This window comes from Neomonachus schauinslandi, chromosome 5 (genome assembly GCF_002201575.2).
Source record: "Neomonachus schauinslandi chromosome 5, ASM220157v2, whole genome shotgun sequence".
In the NCBI taxonomy this organism is placed as follows: Eukaryota; Metazoa; Chordata; class Mammalia; order Carnivora; family Phocidae; genus Neomonachus; species Neomonachus schauinslandi.
Genome location: NC_058407.1, coordinates 42,434,567 through 42,453,898, shown reverse-complemented (window position 1 = coordinate 42,453,898; position 19,332 = coordinate 42,434,567). Strand labels below are relative to the sequence as shown.

Genomic DNA, 19,332 nt, shown 5'->3' with positions numbered 1-19,332 from the left:
ATAAATAAATAAAATCTTAAAAAAAATAATCACATCAAATTTAAATGATACAAAAACCCAAAGAAAAGGCAGAGATTCCAAGGATAAGAAATCAAGAACCAATTATATGCTGCCTACAAAAGCACATTTTTTTTTTAATTTTATTTTTAAGTAATCTCTACACCCAATGTGGGGCTCAAACTCACAACCCTGAGATCAAGTCACAAACTCCACTGACTGAGCCAGCCATGTGCCCCTACATAAACACACTTTAAATATAAAGACAGAAATAATGAAAAATCAACCACAAGAAAAAAATATGTAAAGAACATAAATACATGGAGGTTAAATAACATGCTACTAAACAATGAATGGGTCAACCAAGAAATCAAAGGGGAAATATAAAAAATACATGGAGACAAATGAAAATGAAAACACAATAGTCCAAAATCTTTGGGATACAGCAAAAGCTGCTCTAAGAGGGAAGTTTATAGCAATACAGGCTTACTTTGAGAAGCAAGAAAAATCTCAAATAAACAACCTTACACCTCTAGGAGCTCAAAAAGGAAAACACAACTCAAAACCAGCAAAAGGAAGGAAATAATGAATATTAGAGCAGAAATAAATAAAATAGAAACTAAGAAACAAAACAAAACAAAAACAACCCAATAGTACAAATCAATGAACCAGAAGCTGGTTCTTTGAAAAGATAAACAAAACTGATAAACTTTAACCAGACTCACCAAAAAAAACAACAAAAAAAGGAAGACTCAAATAAACCAAATCACAAATGAAAGAGGATAAATAACAACCACTACCACTGAAATACAAAGGATTATAAGAAAATATTATGAAAAATTATATGCCAACAAATTGGACAACCCAGAAGAAATGGATAAATTCCTAGAAACATATAACCCACCAAAACTGAAGCAGGAAGAAATAAGAAAACTTGAACAGACTGATTACCAGCCATGAAATTCAACCAATAATCAAAAACTCCAACAAACAAAAGTTCAGAACCAGATGGCTTCACAGGCAAATTCTACCAAACATTTAAAGAAGAGTTAATACCTAGTCTTCTCAAAGTATTCCAAAAGATAGAAGAAGGAAAACTTCCAAATTCATTCTATGAGACTATTATCTTGATACCAAAACCAGATAAAGAAACCACAAAAAAAAAGAGAAGTATGGGCCAATGACTCTGATGAGCATAGATGCAAAAATGCTCAACAAAATATTAGCAAACCGAATCCAACAATACATTTAAAAAATCATTCACCACAATCAAGTGGGATTTATTCCTGGGATACAAAGGTGATTCAATATTCACAAATCAATTAACATGATATGTCACATGAGTAAGAGAAAGGATAAAAAACATGATTGTTTCAATAGATGCAGAAAAAGTATTTGACAAAGTACAACATCCATTCATGATTTAAAAAAAAACCTTTAACAAAGTAGGTTTAGAGGGAACATACCTCAACATAATAAAGGTCATCATCCTCAATGATAAAAAAAAAAAAAAAAACTGAGAGCTTTTCTCCTAAAATCAGGAACAAGACAAGCCTGTCCACTCTCACCACTTTATTCAACATAATACTGGAAGTCCTGGACACAATAATCAGATAAGAAAAAGAAATAAAATGCATCCAAATAGGTAAGGAAAAAATAAAAAAATAAAACTTTCACTATTTGTAGATAACATGACACTATATATAGAAAACCCTAAACTCCACCAAAAAACTACTAGAACTGATAAATGAATTCAGTAAGGTTGCAGGATACATAATCAATGCACAGAAATCCATTGCATTTCTATACACTAATAATGAAGTAGCAGAAAGAGAAATTAACATTTACAACAATCCTATTTACAGTTGCACCAAAAATAATAAGGGGCACCTGGGTGGCTCAGTTGGTTAAGCATCCGACTCTTGATCTCAGCTCCAGACTTGTTCTCAGGGTCGTGTGTTCAACCCCGTGTTGAGCTTAAAGATAATATAATAATAATAAAAATATCCAGGAACTCAACCAAAGAGTTAAAAGACTATAAAACACTGATGAAAGAAACTGAAGACAATACAAAGAAATGGAAAGATACTCCACTTCATGGATTAGAAGAACAAATATTGCTAAATGTCTATACTACCCAAATCAATCTACAGGTTTGATGTAGTCACTATCAAAATACCAACAGCATTTTTTACAGAACTAGAACAAATAACCCTAAAGTTTGTACATAATGACAAAAGACCTCAAATAGCCAAAGCAATCTTGAAAAAGAAGAACAAAACTGGAAGTATCACAATCCCAGATTTTAAGATCTACTACAAAGCTATAGCAATCAAAACAGTATGGTACTGGCACAAAAAGACACATAGGTCAATAGAACAGAATAGGGAGCCCCAAAATAGACAAAGAAGCAAGAATATGCAATGGGAAAAAGACAGTGTCTTCAATAAATGGTGTTGGAAAAACTGAACACCTATATGTAAATGAATGAAACTGGACCACTTTCTTATACCATATACAAAAATAAACTCAAAATTGATTAAAGACCTAAATGTGAGACCTGAAACCATAAAATCGTAGAAGGGAGCACAGGCAGTACTTTTTCTGACATCGACCATAGCAACATTTTTCTAGATATGTCTCCTAAGCCGAAAGAAACAAAAGTAAAAATAAACTATTGGGACTGTATCAGAATAAAAAACTTCAGCACAGTCAAGGAAACAATCAACAAAACTAAAAGACAACCTATTGAATGGGAGAAGATATTTGCAAATGATATATCTAATAAAGGGTTAGTATCCAAAATGTATAAAGAACTTTTACAACTCAACACACACAAAAAACCAAATAATCCAATTAAAAATGGGTCAAAGACAGGAACGGAATTTCTCCAAAGAAGACATACATGTGGCCAACAGATACATGAAAAGATGCTCAACATCACTTATCACCAGGAAATGCAAAACAAAACCACAATGAGATTATTACCTCACACTTGTCAGAATAGCTAAAATCAAAAACTCACGAAACAACCAGTGTTGGTTAGGATGTGGAGAAAAAGGAACCCTCGTGTGCTATTGGGGGGAATGTAAACTGGTATAGTCACTGGAAAAACGTATGGAGGTTCCTCAAAAACTTAAAAACAGAATTACCATATGATCCAGTAATTCCAATACTGGGTATTTTACCCAAAGAATATGTAAACACTAATTTGAAAAGACATATGCACCCCTATGTTTACTGCAGCTTTATTTACAATATCCAAATTACGGAAGCAACCCAAGTGTCCATCAATTCATGAATGGATAAAGAAGTGGTATGTATATACAATGGAATATTACTCAGCCATAAAAAATAATGAAATCCTGGGGCGCCTGGGTGGCTCAGTTGGTTAAGCGACTGCCTTCGGCTCAGGTCATGATCCTGGAGTCCCGGGATCGAGTCCCACATTGGGCTCCCTGCTCAGCAGGGAGTCTGCCTCTCTCTCTGACCCTCCCCCCTCTCATGCTCTCTATCTCATTCTCTCTCTCAAATAAATAAATTTAAAAAAAAATCTTAAATAAAAAAAAAATAATAATAATGAAATCTTGCCATTTGCAACTACAAGGATGGATCTAGAGAGTATAATGCTAAGTGAAATAAGTCAGAGAAAGACAAATATCATATGATTTCACTCATATGTGGACTCTAAGAAACAAAACAAACAAATTAACAAAGAGACAAATAAAAAAAGGATAGTTAACTATAGAGAACAAACTGATGGGTTACCAGAGGGGAGGTAGTTGGAGGAATCAGTGAAATAGGTGACAGAGATTAAAGAGTACACTTATTATGATAAACACTGAGTAATATATAGAATTATTGAATCACTATACTGTACACCTGAAGCTAATATAACACTATATGTTAACTATACTGGAATTTAAATAAACAAACAAAGAAACACACAGAAATAGATTAAAAGTACAAGAATGGAAAAAGGTTTACTATGCTAACATTAGTCAAAAGAAAGCAGCAGGGTCTAATAACAAATAATGTGGATTTTAGAGCAAAGAATAATACTAGAGCTAAAGAAAGTAATTTCAAAATGACAGTGAGGTTGGGGTGTCTGAGTGGCTCAGTCAGTTAAACCTCTGACTCTTGATTTTGGCTTAGGTCATGATCTCAGGGTTGTGAGACAGAGACCTGCATCAGGTTCTGCACTGAGTGTGGAACCTGCTTAAAATTCTCTCTCTCTGCCCCTCCTCCACTACTCACACATGGCAGTCTCATGTGTGCGCTCTCTCTCTTTCAAAAAAAAAAAAAAATGAAAGTGGGGTTAATCAATCAAGAGGCAACTTGGTGAAATGGAAAAATTCCTCCAAGGACACAAATTGCAAAGGATAAATGAAATGAAGGAAAACCACAGAGCAATATCTCCTGTGAATATATGTACAAAAGTCCTAATCAAAATTTAGTATTTGAATCCATCAATATAGTAAAAGCCTAAGACACCTTGTCCAAATGGAGTTTATTCCAGGCATATAGAGGTGGTTTAACATTCTAAATACATCAATCAGGGGCGCCTAGGTGGCTCAGTCGGTTAAGCGGCTGCCTTCGGCTCAAGTCATGATCCCAGGGTCCTGGGATTGAGTCCTGCATCAGGCTCCCTGCTCTGCGGGGAGCCTGCTTCTCCCTCTCCCTCTGCCTGCTTCTCTGCCTACTTGTGTTCTCTCTCTATCTCTCTGTCAAATAAATAAATAAAATCTTTAAAAAATAAAAAAAATAAATACATCAATGTATTTCACCATATTAATCAACCTAAAAATAAAGATCATATGATCATCTCAATAGATTGAGAAAAAGCTAAGCATTCATTCCTGATATAAGCTCTCAGAAAACTGGAAATAGAAGGGAACTTCCTAAACCTAATAAAGGACAGCTGTGAAAAACCTATATGTAATATTATACCAATAGTAAAAAAAAAATTTCTGTAAAGTACCAGAGAGTAAATATATTAAGCTTTGCGTGCCATATATATTGTTACCTTCATCTTTGTTTTTATTTTGTTTTAAAGAACCCATTAAACATGTAAAAAAAAAAAAAAATTCTTTGCTTGCAGACGGCACAAAAATAGGCCAGACTTGGCCTATGGGCCATACTTCGCTGACTTCTGGTCTACAGGTCTATATAAAAAAAATTCAATGAAATCTGACAATTCTTCTAAAACTAACAAGTGAACTTAGTAATTTTTCAGGACACAAGATCAATATACAAAACTCAGTTACATGTTCATATACTAGCAATAAATAATCATAAATTAAATTAAAATAATAATACCATTTATAACAGCATCAAAAAATATAAACTATCTAGGAATAAACCAGGCAGAAGACATGAAAGACCTTCACACTGAAAACTACACAATATTCATGACAGAAATTAACAAAGATACAAATAATTGAAGAGCTTATACCTTGTTAATGGATTAAAAGACTCAATATTGTTAAGACATAATTTTCACTGATCTATAGACTCAATATAATTCCAACAAAAATTCCAGATTTTTATTGTAGAAATTGACGAACTGATCATAAAATTCATATGGAAATGAAAAGGACTTTTATTTTATTTTTATTATTATTATTTTTTTAAAGATTTTATTTATTTTTTAGAGAGCGAGCGAGCGAGAAACAGCATGAGAGGGGAGAGGGTCAGAGGGAGAAGCAGGCTCCCCGCTGTGGGACTCGATCCCAGGACTCTGGGATCATGAGCCGGGAGCCCGATGTGGGACTCGATCCCAGGACTCTGGGATCATGACCTGAGCTGAAGGCAGACGCTTAACCATCTGAGCCACCCAGGCACCCGAAAAGGACTTTTAATAGCCAAATCAACTCTGAAAAAAAAAATTTGAAGGGCTAACACTATTTTTTTTAAGATTTTTTTCTTTTTTGTGAGAGAGAGAGAGAGAGAGCACGAGCTGGGAGGAGCAGCAGAGAGAGGGAGAAGCAGACTCCCTACTGAGCAGGGAGCCCAACACCGGCTCGATCCCAGGACCCTGACATCATGACCTGAGCTGAAGGCACACACTTAACTGACTGAGCCACCCAGGTGCCCCAGAAGGGCTAAACACTATTGTTTTCAAGAATTATTAATGCTAGAATAATCACAACAATTGATGTAAAGTTAAACAAATAGATCAGTGGAACAGAATGTGGAGTCCAGAAATAAACTTATACGTGGTGGCCCACATATGTTCAACTAATTTTCCAAAAATGAACAAAAGCAATGCAGTGGAAAAAAGTATTTTTTAATAAATGATGCTGGTACTGTTTGTCATTCTAAGTAAACTTAGATCTATACAACACACAACCTATAATAATTAACTCAAAATGGATCATAAACCTAAATGTAAAAACCAAAATTGTAAAACTGTTGGAAACAAACACAGATGAAATCTTTGTGACCTTAAAATAGCCATATTTTTTTTAGCTACCACATCAAAACCATGATCCATAAAAAAACAAATTGATAAGATGGATTTCATTAAAATTTAAAATTAATGCTATTCAAAGACACTGGTAAGAGAATAAAAAGAACATGCCATGGACGGGAAGAAAGTCTTTGTAAAGCTTATCTAATAAAGGGCTTATATAGAGAATATAGGATGAACTTTCACAATTCAATATTAGAAAAACTTAAAACTCAATTTTTTTAAGTGGACAAAAGATCAATAAAGAAGACATGCAGATGGCAAATAAGCACATGAAAAAATGCTCAACATCATTAATCATTAGGGAAACACAAATTAAAACCACCATGAATGCCACTACACAATTAGAATGGCTAAAGACTGGCCAATACAAGCCCTGACAAGGAAGTGAAGCAACTAGAATTCTCAACACTGCTGGTAGAAATATAAAGCATTACAACAACTTTGAAAAAACTGTGTGGAAGTTACTTGAAAAGTCAAATATGCATCTACCATATGATCTATTCATTCTTTTATCCAAGGAAACGTAGGTCCATGTAAATACTTCTATGTGAATGTTCAAAATGTGCATAGTAACTTTATTTGGAATACCCTAAAGGTCCATCAACAAATGAATAGATAAATAAATTGCCGCATATTTTTTAATGGAATACTACTCATGTTATTAATGGTTTCCTCTGTGTACTCTAGGTAATTAACACTTTTTAAAGTCTTCCACAGATACAGAGATGGGAGAAAAGCAGGCATAATAGCTGCCAAGTCTTATTGATACATCACCAAAAGAACTAGATAAGAACTATGGTATTGAACATAAAGCATATGTTTCCGCTTGCAATTTAAATTTTATTCATTCTATTTACAAAATCAAGAGATAATCATAGTGTTTACAACAAAAACTTTGTGGCTATCAACATGCATAATTACAAGGGGTTCACATCTAATTTGTATTTTACAGAATATTTGAGAATATAACTGCCATGTGGATTAGGGACATCTTGTTAACAGTTTTAATGGTTTCTTTTTACAAACAAAAGGAGCATAAAATTGGGACAAAAGTTGTTATTTTTCCTTTTAAATATTCATGAGTGAGGGACCAAAACAACTTGCATAAATTCATGCACAAAATTAGAGCAATTAATAGTCATTTGGCTAATCAATTATTCTCTTTTTTACAGAGGAAATTTTCCAAATAAGCCCCCTTACACTAAAGGAGTATCCTGCTCTTTGTGTGCAGAAGAAGAAACTTGCAAAGAGAATCTCTGCCGTAAGCAAAAAGGAAAAAAAATAATCGTAACATTCTATTTGGAGAAGGGTTTCCATAAATTAATAGTATTTTAAAATTTGGATCCTCAAGTGCATAAATAATTATTGACAATATTTGATTGCTGCTATATGATGATATAAATCATTTGTCATAAATTATCGTATTTAAACTCAGATGATCCCTCCCTTCTTCACTGATTATTTTTCTTCTCAAGCTAAAGGACAGAAAGGAGTAAGGTATAACTGTGATCCAGTTTGCTACTATACTCAAAATATCTGTTCATTGAAATTTTTCTTATTTGTATTAGTTATTAGTTATTATCAAAATAGTGACTCATGCAGAAGTAATACATTAATCAATGTGCAAATTAATTATGATTTAAAGCTAATATGTTTCTCTTCCTTTATCAGTCTTTTGGCTCTCAGAACAAAGATTTTTTTTAAAAGATAAGTGCATAAATTCTTGATTGAAAAAGAATTTTCAGTGAAACAGTGAAGAGAGGAGATGATCTAAAAATTGTAAAAAAAAAAAAAAAAGAAAGATGATTTGGTGCCATGAAAGAAGACAGACACAAAAATAATGTATATTAAATGATTTCTTTATATAAAGTTCAAGTATCAGAATATCAGGCAAAACTAATCTACATTTGGAGTCAGGATAGTGGTTACCTTTAGAGAGCAAAGAGGAGTTAATTAAATAGAAGAGGATACCAGAAGGACTTTCTAGACCTATGCTTTGTTTACCTACATGTGTTCACTTTGTAATAATTCATCAATCTTTCCACTTATGAGGCATACAATACTCTCATATTGATATTATACTTCAGTTAAACAATGAATTAGAAGTATCGTCCCTCTAATTTTAAATTTCATTCAAAGCAGTTTAAAAAATATATCCAAGGGCTCCTGGGTGGCTCAGCTGTTAAGGGTCTGCCTTCGGCTCAGGTCATGATCCCAGGGTCCTGGGATCGAGCCCTGAATCGTGCTTCCTGCTCCGCCGGAAGCCCGCTTCTCCCTCTCCCACTCCCCCTGCTTGTGTTCCCTATCTCACTGTGTCTCTCTCTGTCAAATAAAATCTTAAAATAAATAAATAAATAAATAAATAAATAAATCCATTGTATATCTCCTATTTGCAAACTAATGTTTTCTAGTTAAAGGGACATAAAGATAACAATGATACACTTTTTTTTTTTTTAACTTCCCCTTCCTGCCCAGTATCCAAGCCACTGTCATTTCTTGCCTGAGCTAGTAATCTCCCACCTCTCCTCCTCCAAATTGTTTTACAGAAAGAAAATCCAGGCCAAATCCTTTTCTTAAAAATTCCTCAATTGCTTCTTACTCCAATTAAAGAAAAATATGATTCTATTCCAAGGCCAGTAAGTCCAGTTATGATCAATCTGGCCCTTGCTTTTGTCCCCTACCATTTTTGTTGCTGTTGTTGTTATCCTCCCTTTGATACACTAAGCGCCATGATTACCAGCCTCAAATACTCTAACCTCTTTCTGAAATCTCCAGCATCTGGATCACCTGTGGGTCTGTTTCTAGTTTCAAGACTGTTTTGTTTTCTCTTGGTTTTGGTAACATGCTCTGTTTCTTGGTGTGGTGAATTATCTTTAAAGATGGACACTAATAATTCCTCCCCTCCTTTACACATAAGCCACTCCTCCCAAAAAAGTGGACACTATTTCTCCTCCTCTTCAATGAGGCCTTGATATTGTGCCAGTTCTGGGCCTACCCTTTAGAAGAGACTTGGCAGCTTCTGCTTTTGCTCTGTTGGAAGCCCCCCAGAATTTCAATTCCACACTTACCTGCTGGAGAGGTCACATGGAGAAAGGCCTTGGAACAGGAGAGGTCATCTTTCTGTTGCAACCCTAACTGAGCTCCAGCTAAATGCAACTATGTCATTGAGTCCTGATGACACTACATAGAGCAGAGTAATTGTCTTGTAGAGCCAGCCAATCCAGATAATTGTAAGAAATAATAATAAATTGTTATTGTTTTAAGCCATTGTTCTGGAAGTTTGTGTCACAGCAGTACACGGCCAAAACACTTGGTGTATGCCTAATAAGTTTCTATTAAACATCTAACAACACATGTAAAACAAAAATGCAGAGTTCTACCTTTTCCTCTGCTGAACAGTTAGAGTCAAGGTGGTTTACCTTAATCCAAACACAGCTTAGTCAACACTGGGTTAGAATTTATGTAAGCCTTGGTTCACCTCTGTTTGTCTCTGCTCTAAGGGCACAGACTTCCAGGGTTTTCCACTGAGAGATTGCTGCGTTCACTGTTGCCTTTCCCTAATAGGTTCTTAATTCTAATCCGTATTATTTTAGCATTCTGAAATTACTGAAAAATCTGCTTTGTTTTCCAGAAGGTTTCAGCCTAGGATTTTAGCCTCCTGTTCCTCATAGCTTCAAAATTAAACAAATACTTTGAGTACAAAATGGCCATCTCTTGGACTCATTCCTCCACCTTTACCTTTTACCAGGATCTTAAACTGCTCACTTCTCCAATTTTCTCCCTCTGGTCCTACAAGGCCAACAAAAGCTCCGATGGTTTCTGTTTCCCCAAAATCAGCCTCTGCCTGGGCAAAGCCCAGATTTTCAGCCCTAGACCTGGGCCCAAGATGAACAAATGGCTCCAGGGGAAAAAAAGACAGCTTTCATAACATCAGTCCATTCTCTGTGGATCTCCAGCTCTGAAATCTTGACCCTCCAGTCTTTGTTGCTTTAGCAAATCTCTGAGGTTCTTAAACGTTGTTTTGTTGTACTTTATCTGGATTTTCTAGTTTTACTTAATGAGGACTTTTCTGCCATGAGTTTCTCCATCCCAAGATTCAAGCAGTTATCAACAATGGGTTTCCAAGAAAGCACCGCACAAGCTGCAAAGGCTACAATAAGTTTTGCTACCTGGCAGGAGGTGTTCTCCCAACTTGTTTCTTTTCTAAATTGTTCAGAAATCACTTGGCTCTTCCTCAACTTTTGCTCTTGCAAATTAACCTTAGGATAACCTTATCAATTCCACAGGAGACCTTGGAATTACACTGAATTTATAAATAAATTTGGAAAGAATTAACATCTTTGGGGCGCCTGGGTGGCTCAGTCAGTTAAGTGTCTGCCTTCGGCTCAGGTCATGATCTCAGGGTCCTGGGATCAAGCCCCACGTTAGGCTCCCTGCTCAGCGGTGAGTCTGCTTCTCCCTCTCCTCCCTGCTCCTGCTCTCTCTCATTATCTCTGTCTCTGTCTCTTTTCTCTCTCCAATAAATAAATGAACAAATAAATATATATTAACATCTTTGCTCTGGTATGTTCCACTTAAGTCCTATGACTTTTGATTTGTGTCTTCTCTCTTTTATGTTGATCAGTGTTCATATAAAGCCAATTTTTAGTTTTGTTGACTTCCTTTTTGAGAGATGGGAGCAGATTAATGATAGACTTTCTCCCCTTACTTTTCTGTAAGGAAACTTTATTTTTTCCTGATAACTATTATATCTAAATCCTAGAATTATGTTCAATACATAGTACACACTCAAAAAGTGAATAAATGAATGAAAGAAATTAAACAAATGAATTCCTAACCAACTGCAGGATCTTACCAAATAGAGGGAAAAAACTTGATGAGGGAAAGACACAGAGCAAAATTTGGAGCCAGAGCCACACCAGAAATGAATGAGATATTTAATGGAGGGCTCTGGGAACCAAAAAGTCAACATGAAGGAATTACATTCTCTTTCAGGGAATTTAAATGGGCATGGCAGAGTGTCACAAGTAAAGTCAACTAGTTTATATAGTTTTGTCAATTGTAGTCTTTTTTGCCTTCAACGTGAAAGCTACTCTAGAAATACCTGTTGACATGACTTTGTTGGCAGAAGGCATCATATAGATTTTTAAGCACTGAGGGATTTGTGGAGGAAGCTTTCATTTTCTTAAGTTAAACTAAGTTTAAAGCCAAACTAAGTTTCCTAAGTTTATTACCTTATTTAAAAAACCAGAAAGGCAAGTGAATGCCTTTTTTAAAAAAGATTTTATTTATTTATTTGAGAGATAGAGAATGAGAGAGAGTATGAGAGGGGTGAGGGGCAGAGGGAGAAGCAGACTCCCCGCCGAGCAGGGAGCCCGATGCGGGACTCAATCCTGGGACTCCAGGATCATGACCTGAGCCAAAGACAGTCACTCAACCAACGGAGCCACCCAGGCACCCACAAGTGAATGCCTTTAATTCTATAATTTTTCTGTCTACCTTAGGTAATAAAGAACGTGATAAACCGGAAAGTATGTATCAAACTATTTCAATATTGATTCAATTACTTCCTCCCCTTGAAACTAAATGGAGCTTTTAACTGTTGTGTTTTATTGACAGAATATCCAGATTGGAATCCACAGGGGAAGACACCTCAGCAGATATCATGTAATCCATTGTGCCTAGTTCCTGTTCTTCTGAGACTATTTTAATTATCATTCATATATAAGAAAAGTTCTCAGACATGACAATAAACAAGCAGTTTATGACTAAACGTAACTCTCATCAGTTTAACTCTTAAAACTTCTACACTCTTATCTGTTATCTAAATTTAATGCCTGATTTTAACAAAAGATGTATTGAGTATAGAAGGGTAACAGTAAAAAAAGAAAAAATTAAGGATTTTTTTAATGCAATTTTATATTGTATCAAGAGTCTCACTCTCTAATTTTCTAGATTGTCATTTTAGTTACAGTAGACTTAAAGAACATTTCAGATATTAAATATTTTCCTTATATTCCAGTGGTTTCCTTTAAGAATATCATCAACATTATTCAGAAACAAAATGTTATTGAGGAAAGCTTCAGATAGCGTGTAATGTCATATCAATAGTTGGGGAAATGAATAGGAACAGATTAAACTAAAAGGGAAATCAATTAAGTTTTAAACCTTCAAAAGGTAAATGTATGTTCTTTTAGGAGATTTTATTTTAAAATGTGCCCTGTATAAAATAACAGGATATAAAGAGTATACCTTTTAAAACCTATACAACTGTAGTATAGTTAACAACACCTCTACAAACCAAAGAATCAGTCAATCCTGCCATTTCTTTTGTCTGAAGATTAAAAACAAAAAACAAAAAACAAACAAACAAAAAAACCCAAAAGAAACCCAAATTATTCAATTAATTCAGTTTTAAAAATCAGTTATGTTGAATTGTTGACTTCTATGGGCTAAACTATCTAGATCTATTTCTTCTCAACTAAAGCAACCACCAACTTCCTCCACTATAAGTATTAAAAATCATTTTTAAATATATTTGTAAACAAATTTTTTTTGAGAGAAAGAGAGAGCAAGCAGGAGAGGAGCAGAGGGAGAGAATGTCAAGCAGACTCCATGCTCAGTGCGGGGTCTGACGTAGGGCTTGATCTCATGACCCTGAGATCATGACCTGAGGTGAAATCAAGAGTCAGATGCTTAACTGACTGAGCCATCCAGGCACCCCTAAATGTATTTTTAACATGACTGAGAGTTGTTTTGTTTATACTGCCATATACCTAAGAATTTCCACATAGCTGGAGGATTGTTGTTATTCTTTAAAAAAAAGTCAAATTATTTTATATTTCAGATCTGTTTGTATTAGTCAAGTTTCTCCAGAAAAACAGAACCAACAGAGAGAGAGAGAGACAGAGACAGAGACAAAGAGGAGAGGTTTTATAGAATTGGCTTACACAACTGTAAGTTAGCAAGTCCGAAATCTGTAGGGCAAGCTGGCAGGGTGGAGATTCAAGTAAGAGTTGCTGTTGCAGTCTTGCATCTGAAGTCTTGGAAATCAGGCAGAATTTCTATGTTGCAATCTGAAAGCAGAATTCTTTCTTCAGGAAATCTGTCTTTGCTCTAAATGCCTTCAACTAATTGGATGCAGCCTACCCTCATATGGAGGGTAATCTGTTTTACTTAAAGTCAACTGATTGTGGAGTTAATCATATCTAAAAAATACCTTTACAGCAATAGCTAAATTAGTGTTTCACCAAACACTTACCACCATAGTCTAGCCACACTGACACATAGAGTGTCACCCAAGTCTAGCCATACTGACACATAAAATTAACCATCACACTGCTATTTGTCATCATGTATATGGAATCGTTATATTTTTGGTAAACTATTGCTATTTGTTTAACTATTGCATTGTTAAAATTCAAATCCATAATTAATCACTCCTTAACTTGCAGTTTGAAATAACCTAAAGGTAAACTGATACATATACATATATTTTATATTGTTTATTATTGTGTTGTCTTCGTGGATTTTTTTGAATTAAACTTTTTCATGAATAATTAAAATAGCCTCTGATTTTTAATATAATCACCTCCTTATCTTCTTCAGACACCTTATTCATTCAAAAGCATGTTTCCTTAGATCAGATTAATTTAAATTCTACAGAACACATAAAAATGAATTTTTATAGAATTATATTCTCTGATTTTGAAGAAATATTTCTCAGAATATTAAATTGGCACTGCTATGGAAACTTGCAAGTAGTGGTAGTTCTTAGAAAAGGGGGTCTCTATTTGCAGACATCTCTATGCTGAAGTTGTGAACAGAAGCTTGATAGGTGGAGTGCCTCTGCCTTACTGAGTGGGGCTTCCCCTCATTGGCAAGAAGAAAAAATTCTGGGTCAAGGAGTTGTCTTTTCTATTCCTTATGATCGTAACCACAGACTCTTCAAAGGACATGTTGGGAGACCTGTCATCACTAGCAATTCTTTTACTCTGAGAAGATCTTGTTCTTAATAGTGACCTTAAGTAACCCTCCTATTTCATTCAGTTTGCAATTACTAAACAAACTGCTCTGGGTTTGGCTTTTTCAATTTACTGAAGGCAGTTAACTCAGGATTTAAACAGTGCATTCTTTTTGGGGGATCCTCTTGTCCTACTAGGTTATGTTTGAAATTCCCACAAATTTGACTAATCACTTGGAGGTAAAGTGATCAGACTCATCAGTCTTAGCTGGGCCAGGTTTATCTCATTCTTACCCCCTGGGAAAGATCATAAACAGATGGTTAAACAGTAGTCTCTATAGTTTTTTTTTTTTATTATGCATCCCTATCAGTAAAAAACAAAACAACAACAACAACTATATATATATATATATATATATATATATATATATATATGTTGACCGGTCAACAGTCCTGGTTTGCCTGGGACTGAGGAGTTTTCCAGGACACAGAAAAACAGACTAAACCGAGGGCATTCCCTAACAAGTCAGGAGGTTGGTGACCCTATACTTAAATCAAAAGTATTCGTGTATCATTTAATTATATGTATTATGTGTACTTTTATAATAGAGCAATATACATTTTAAATACCCAAAACTGAACCTGAAAGGGATGACATAATAATGAATTAAAAAATAAGTGCTAAAGAGACGTTTATGCCAGGAAGACGATAAGAATCAACTGATACTCAGGATGCCTGGGTGGCTAGTCAGTTAAGTGTCTGCCTTCAGCGCAGGTCATGATCCTAGGGTCCTGGGATCGAGTTCCGCATAGGGCTCCTTGCTCAGCCGGCAGCCTGCTTCTCCCTCTGCCTACCATTCCCCCTGCTTGTGCTTACTCTCTTTCTCTCTCTCTGACAAATAAATAAATTTTTTAAAAAGAATGAACTGATACTGTTTGCTTGCACTTGCGTCTTTACAACTATAATCTGCAATTTCCTTTCAGCAAGACATATGATCATTTTGTAATGGTTGGCTTAGTTAAAACCCGGTAATATACTCTGTAATTAAATTTACCCGGATTCATACACTGCAGCAAAAGGAATAAACAAATCCCCAAATCATCACTCCCTGTAGAATTACCATTTTTCCTAAGGAAAGCTATGTACCACTTGCCATTGCTCCCTGTCAAAAAATGCCAAGGACTCACCTGCACATATTGGATTTGCTCCTTATCAAAATAACTCAATAAATATGTATTAAAATGCATAATGTATCTGACATCATACTACGGGTTAAAAATTTACTTTAGTCCTTGTCAATATAAGTAAAAATGAGATAGTGTTTATTAATAGTATTAATTTAATAATAGTAATACCTAACACTAAGTAAGGTTTACAATGTGCCAAGCACTAAGTGCTTCACATATAATAATTATATAATCCTCTCAATAATCCTGTGAGGTAGGTGCTATTTATTTTCCTTTCTTGAACTACTAGTAGGTTTAAGCATATTTTTATAAACTTCATTCAAATTTACAAATATATTTTTTGAGAGTTAAGATAGTGTAAGGGAGGGGCGCCTGGGTGGCTCAGTCGTTAAGCATCTGCCTTCGGCTCAGGTCATGATCCCAGGGTCCTGGGATCGAGCCCCACATCGGGCTCCCTGCTCCACGGGAAGCCTGCTTCTCCCTCTCCTACTCCCCCTGCTTATGTACCCTCTCTCTGTGTCTCTTTCTGTCAAATAAATAAATAAAATCTTAAAAAAAAAAAAAAGATAGTGTAAGGGAATGCTATCCTTTGGTCAAGGATTCCTAGGAGTTATTGCATACATACAACCACTCTAAATAAATACTGACCTCAAGAATACAGAAGTAATATAAATTAAGGTGTCAAAATTTCACATAAATATTCCCAGATTTATATTCAATTTTATGGCTTTGACTTTTAGGTAGAGGCACACTATATTTTATTTCCTGAGGCCCAGACTCATCCTGGAAGCTGATTATATACAGTACATCTTATCTATATGTGAAAATAACAGATGCAACATGAAATTTCCACAGTTTCTGGCTCTTTTTTTTTTTTTTTCGGTCAATTGTCTGCTTATCTCCTTCATTTATTTTTCTAATTGTGCTGTTCATTTTCTTAGGAATTTTAAATGATTCTTAAATGTACCTTGATGGCACATCCATGACTTTAATCCTTTGACATTTATCTAGCAGATACCTTTCTCAGTTGTCTATTTACATTTTAATGAACTAACATCTATCTTTCCATTTTTGAATGTTGCATCTTATTTGTACCATCAGTTTGGTTTTCATCTTATAACACTTCTCATGCACCATTATCGTAATTTGAATTTTTGAATTATAGAAAAGATCAATCAAGTGAAGACTGACATAAAAGTGAAAGAATAAGAGTAAAGTAAAAACAGTATGTCTCCCCAATAACATCTCTATGGACAACAAAATAATCTTTAGACTTATTGCATGATCATTCTCCTTAAGTGTACATAAAACATGTATTTTTAAACTTGCTAGTTTTTATCAAAATCAGAGTGTAGAATTAGAGTATTATTTACCTAAAATTTCAAGCACAATGTACAGAAACTGAAAATGAGCCCAAAGCCATCTGAGATAAGCAAGAGACTTAGCCTATATCCTAAAATTACCTATACTTTTCAAGTGAAGGCAATAGCTCTGTAGACACAACAGAAAAGTAAATGGATATTCAAAAAGAACATCTGCAGCAGAACTTTAGTAAAATAAATAATTTAGTGATAATTTATTTTTCACACTGCTTGTAAAGAAATAGATGATTCTGTCAATACCCTCTAACAATTCCAATGCCTTCAAGAAATTTAATGTGTTAAATTATATCACCACTTTCAAAATTAAAAAAGTTAAAACTTTTTTGAGGGCTAGATGAATAGGCCAAAATTTCAAAGTTCAAAAAGTCAAAAGGTATAAGAATTTATGAGAAAATGAAGACATCTTTTGGTACCATTGGGGAAAAAGAATTTCCTTTCCTACTCATGGTCCTTCTGGCTGTACTAAGAATCAAATTGGTATGAGACAGATTAACAAAAGAAAATTAAACTTTATTTTGTATGTATGCAGAAGCCAAACAGACATAGAAATTCCAAAGACAGGCAAAATAAGGTATATATGTCATTCTGAACTAAGGAGAAGGGGACAGAGACCTGGGATCTCAAAGAAAAGGAGCGCAATTCACAGGAAGATGAAAAAGAGTAAATGTTTAACAAATGTTTGCTGGGCCTTTCAGAAACAATGGGACATAGAAGACTTTGATCAAACAGACCTTGCTGGGTTCCTCCCTGTCTATCAAAACTAGTTCATAGTATAATGTAGTAATCTATGGCAATAACTCTTTTCCTGGAGCTGTCCTCTATCTAAATTCTTTTTAGATACCTCCCAGTTGTGGGGAGGTAAAGAGCTTTTCCTGAATCTGCTGGGTTTTGATTGCTTTTGAACTCAAAATAGTCTTCATGCCAAAGTGTCCCATCTTGGGACAGCCTGCCCTTGGCCCCTACAGTACTGATACAGAATCTGTGATTTTAATACATAAAATGTTAAACAGTGATTAAATAATCCTCAAATATTATGTGCCTCTTTAAATTTTGGAAAAAAATATATTTTAGAATGTAATCCATTTGAAATGTTTCTTGGATGAAGCACATGATGTGGACCAATTCATTGAAAGACTGGATATTTTGCAAAACATTCTCAACAAACCCAAACTCTTTCTACAAATGCCTTCATGTGCCCTTTCCCTGTACTTCCATTTCAGTCACTTGGGTTTAAAAACTAGCTCTACCACACCTATCATGGACTCAGACATATAGGAGGTCCTAAAGAAATACCTATGACTGAGTGTGGTGTCCTGCAATGGAATGGGTTGCCTAAGAGACAGTAACTTCCTTCTTAGTATAATTATTTAAGGAGAGATATAATGATCTCCTATTAGTGATGTGTCAGAGCATTCGTCCAATACATGGGACTAGTAAAATTGTCTAACATTTCTTCCTAATCTAAGATTGCATTATACTATTTATCTTGTGCTTTGATATAGCAATTTTCATAATCTAATAACATTACCAACATAATAAAGGAATTCCATCTTTCACCACATGCCACCTTCATCCCTATAGTATGCTCTGCTGGTACTAAAACACTTTTAGTCTTTTCAGATCTCCTGGTATATTTACATGCTTTTTTCCCTTTGTTTAAAATGTGCTCTGTCACCTGTATGCTTCACCTTCTTGAGGTCACATTCTCTAGAAAGGCTTCCATGGTCCTCAAAAGGGGTGTTAATTGTCCCATACATGCTGTAATAGCATTTTGGTTTTGCTTTTATCACATGGTATAAGAGTTACCAATTTGCTAGTTCTCTAAACTATAGGCTATTTGGAAGCAGAGTCTGGGTCTTTCTCAACTATCTGACACATTGCCTGGTAATAAATATTTATTAAAAGTATAACAGCATGAATGAAACCATCTTGTGAGGTCTACTGCTTTCAACTGTATACATCACCATTTTTTTTTAAGATTTATTTATTTATTTTAAAGAGAAAGAGAGACAGAGAGAGAGAGCAAGAACAAGCCAGAAGGGGCAGAAGGAGAGGAAGAGAATCTCAAGCAGACTCCCCACTGAGCCGGGAGCCCAAGGTGAGGCTTGATCTCACCACCGGAGATCATGACCTGAGCGGAAACCAAGAGTCAGAGGCTTACCCCACTGAGCCACTCAGGTGCCCCCGTACCTCATAATTTTTAAAGCACATTTTTTTTAGGTATTTTGACCAACCAACTGCCAATGCTTTCTTTGTGGCAAAATTCTGTCCCAGTGTCAGTGAATTCAAGTACCCCTGTAATGCTATTGAACACCGTATGTTATATG

The 19,332-nt window shown here is 35.1% G+C and overlaps 1 protein-coding gene across 1 annotated transcript in view; it reads left to right on the top strand.

Annotated features, from left to right (window-relative positions):
• The window catches only part of GLIPR1L1 (GLIPR1 like 1), a 31,035-nt gene extending 18,852 nt beyond the window's left edge, over positions 1-12,183 (top strand). Inside the window, exons 4-6 of the mRNA XM_021678541.1 lie at positions 7,645-7,733; positions 11,977-12,003; positions 12,092-12,183. Coding sequence (XP_021534216.1) covers positions 7,645-7,733; positions 11,977-12,003; positions 12,092-12,183 — 208 coding nt within the window. The remainder of the gene's footprint in view (positions 1-7,644; positions 7,734-11,976; positions 12,004-12,091) is intronic.
• Positions 12,184-19,332: the final 7,149 nt, after the last annotated feature.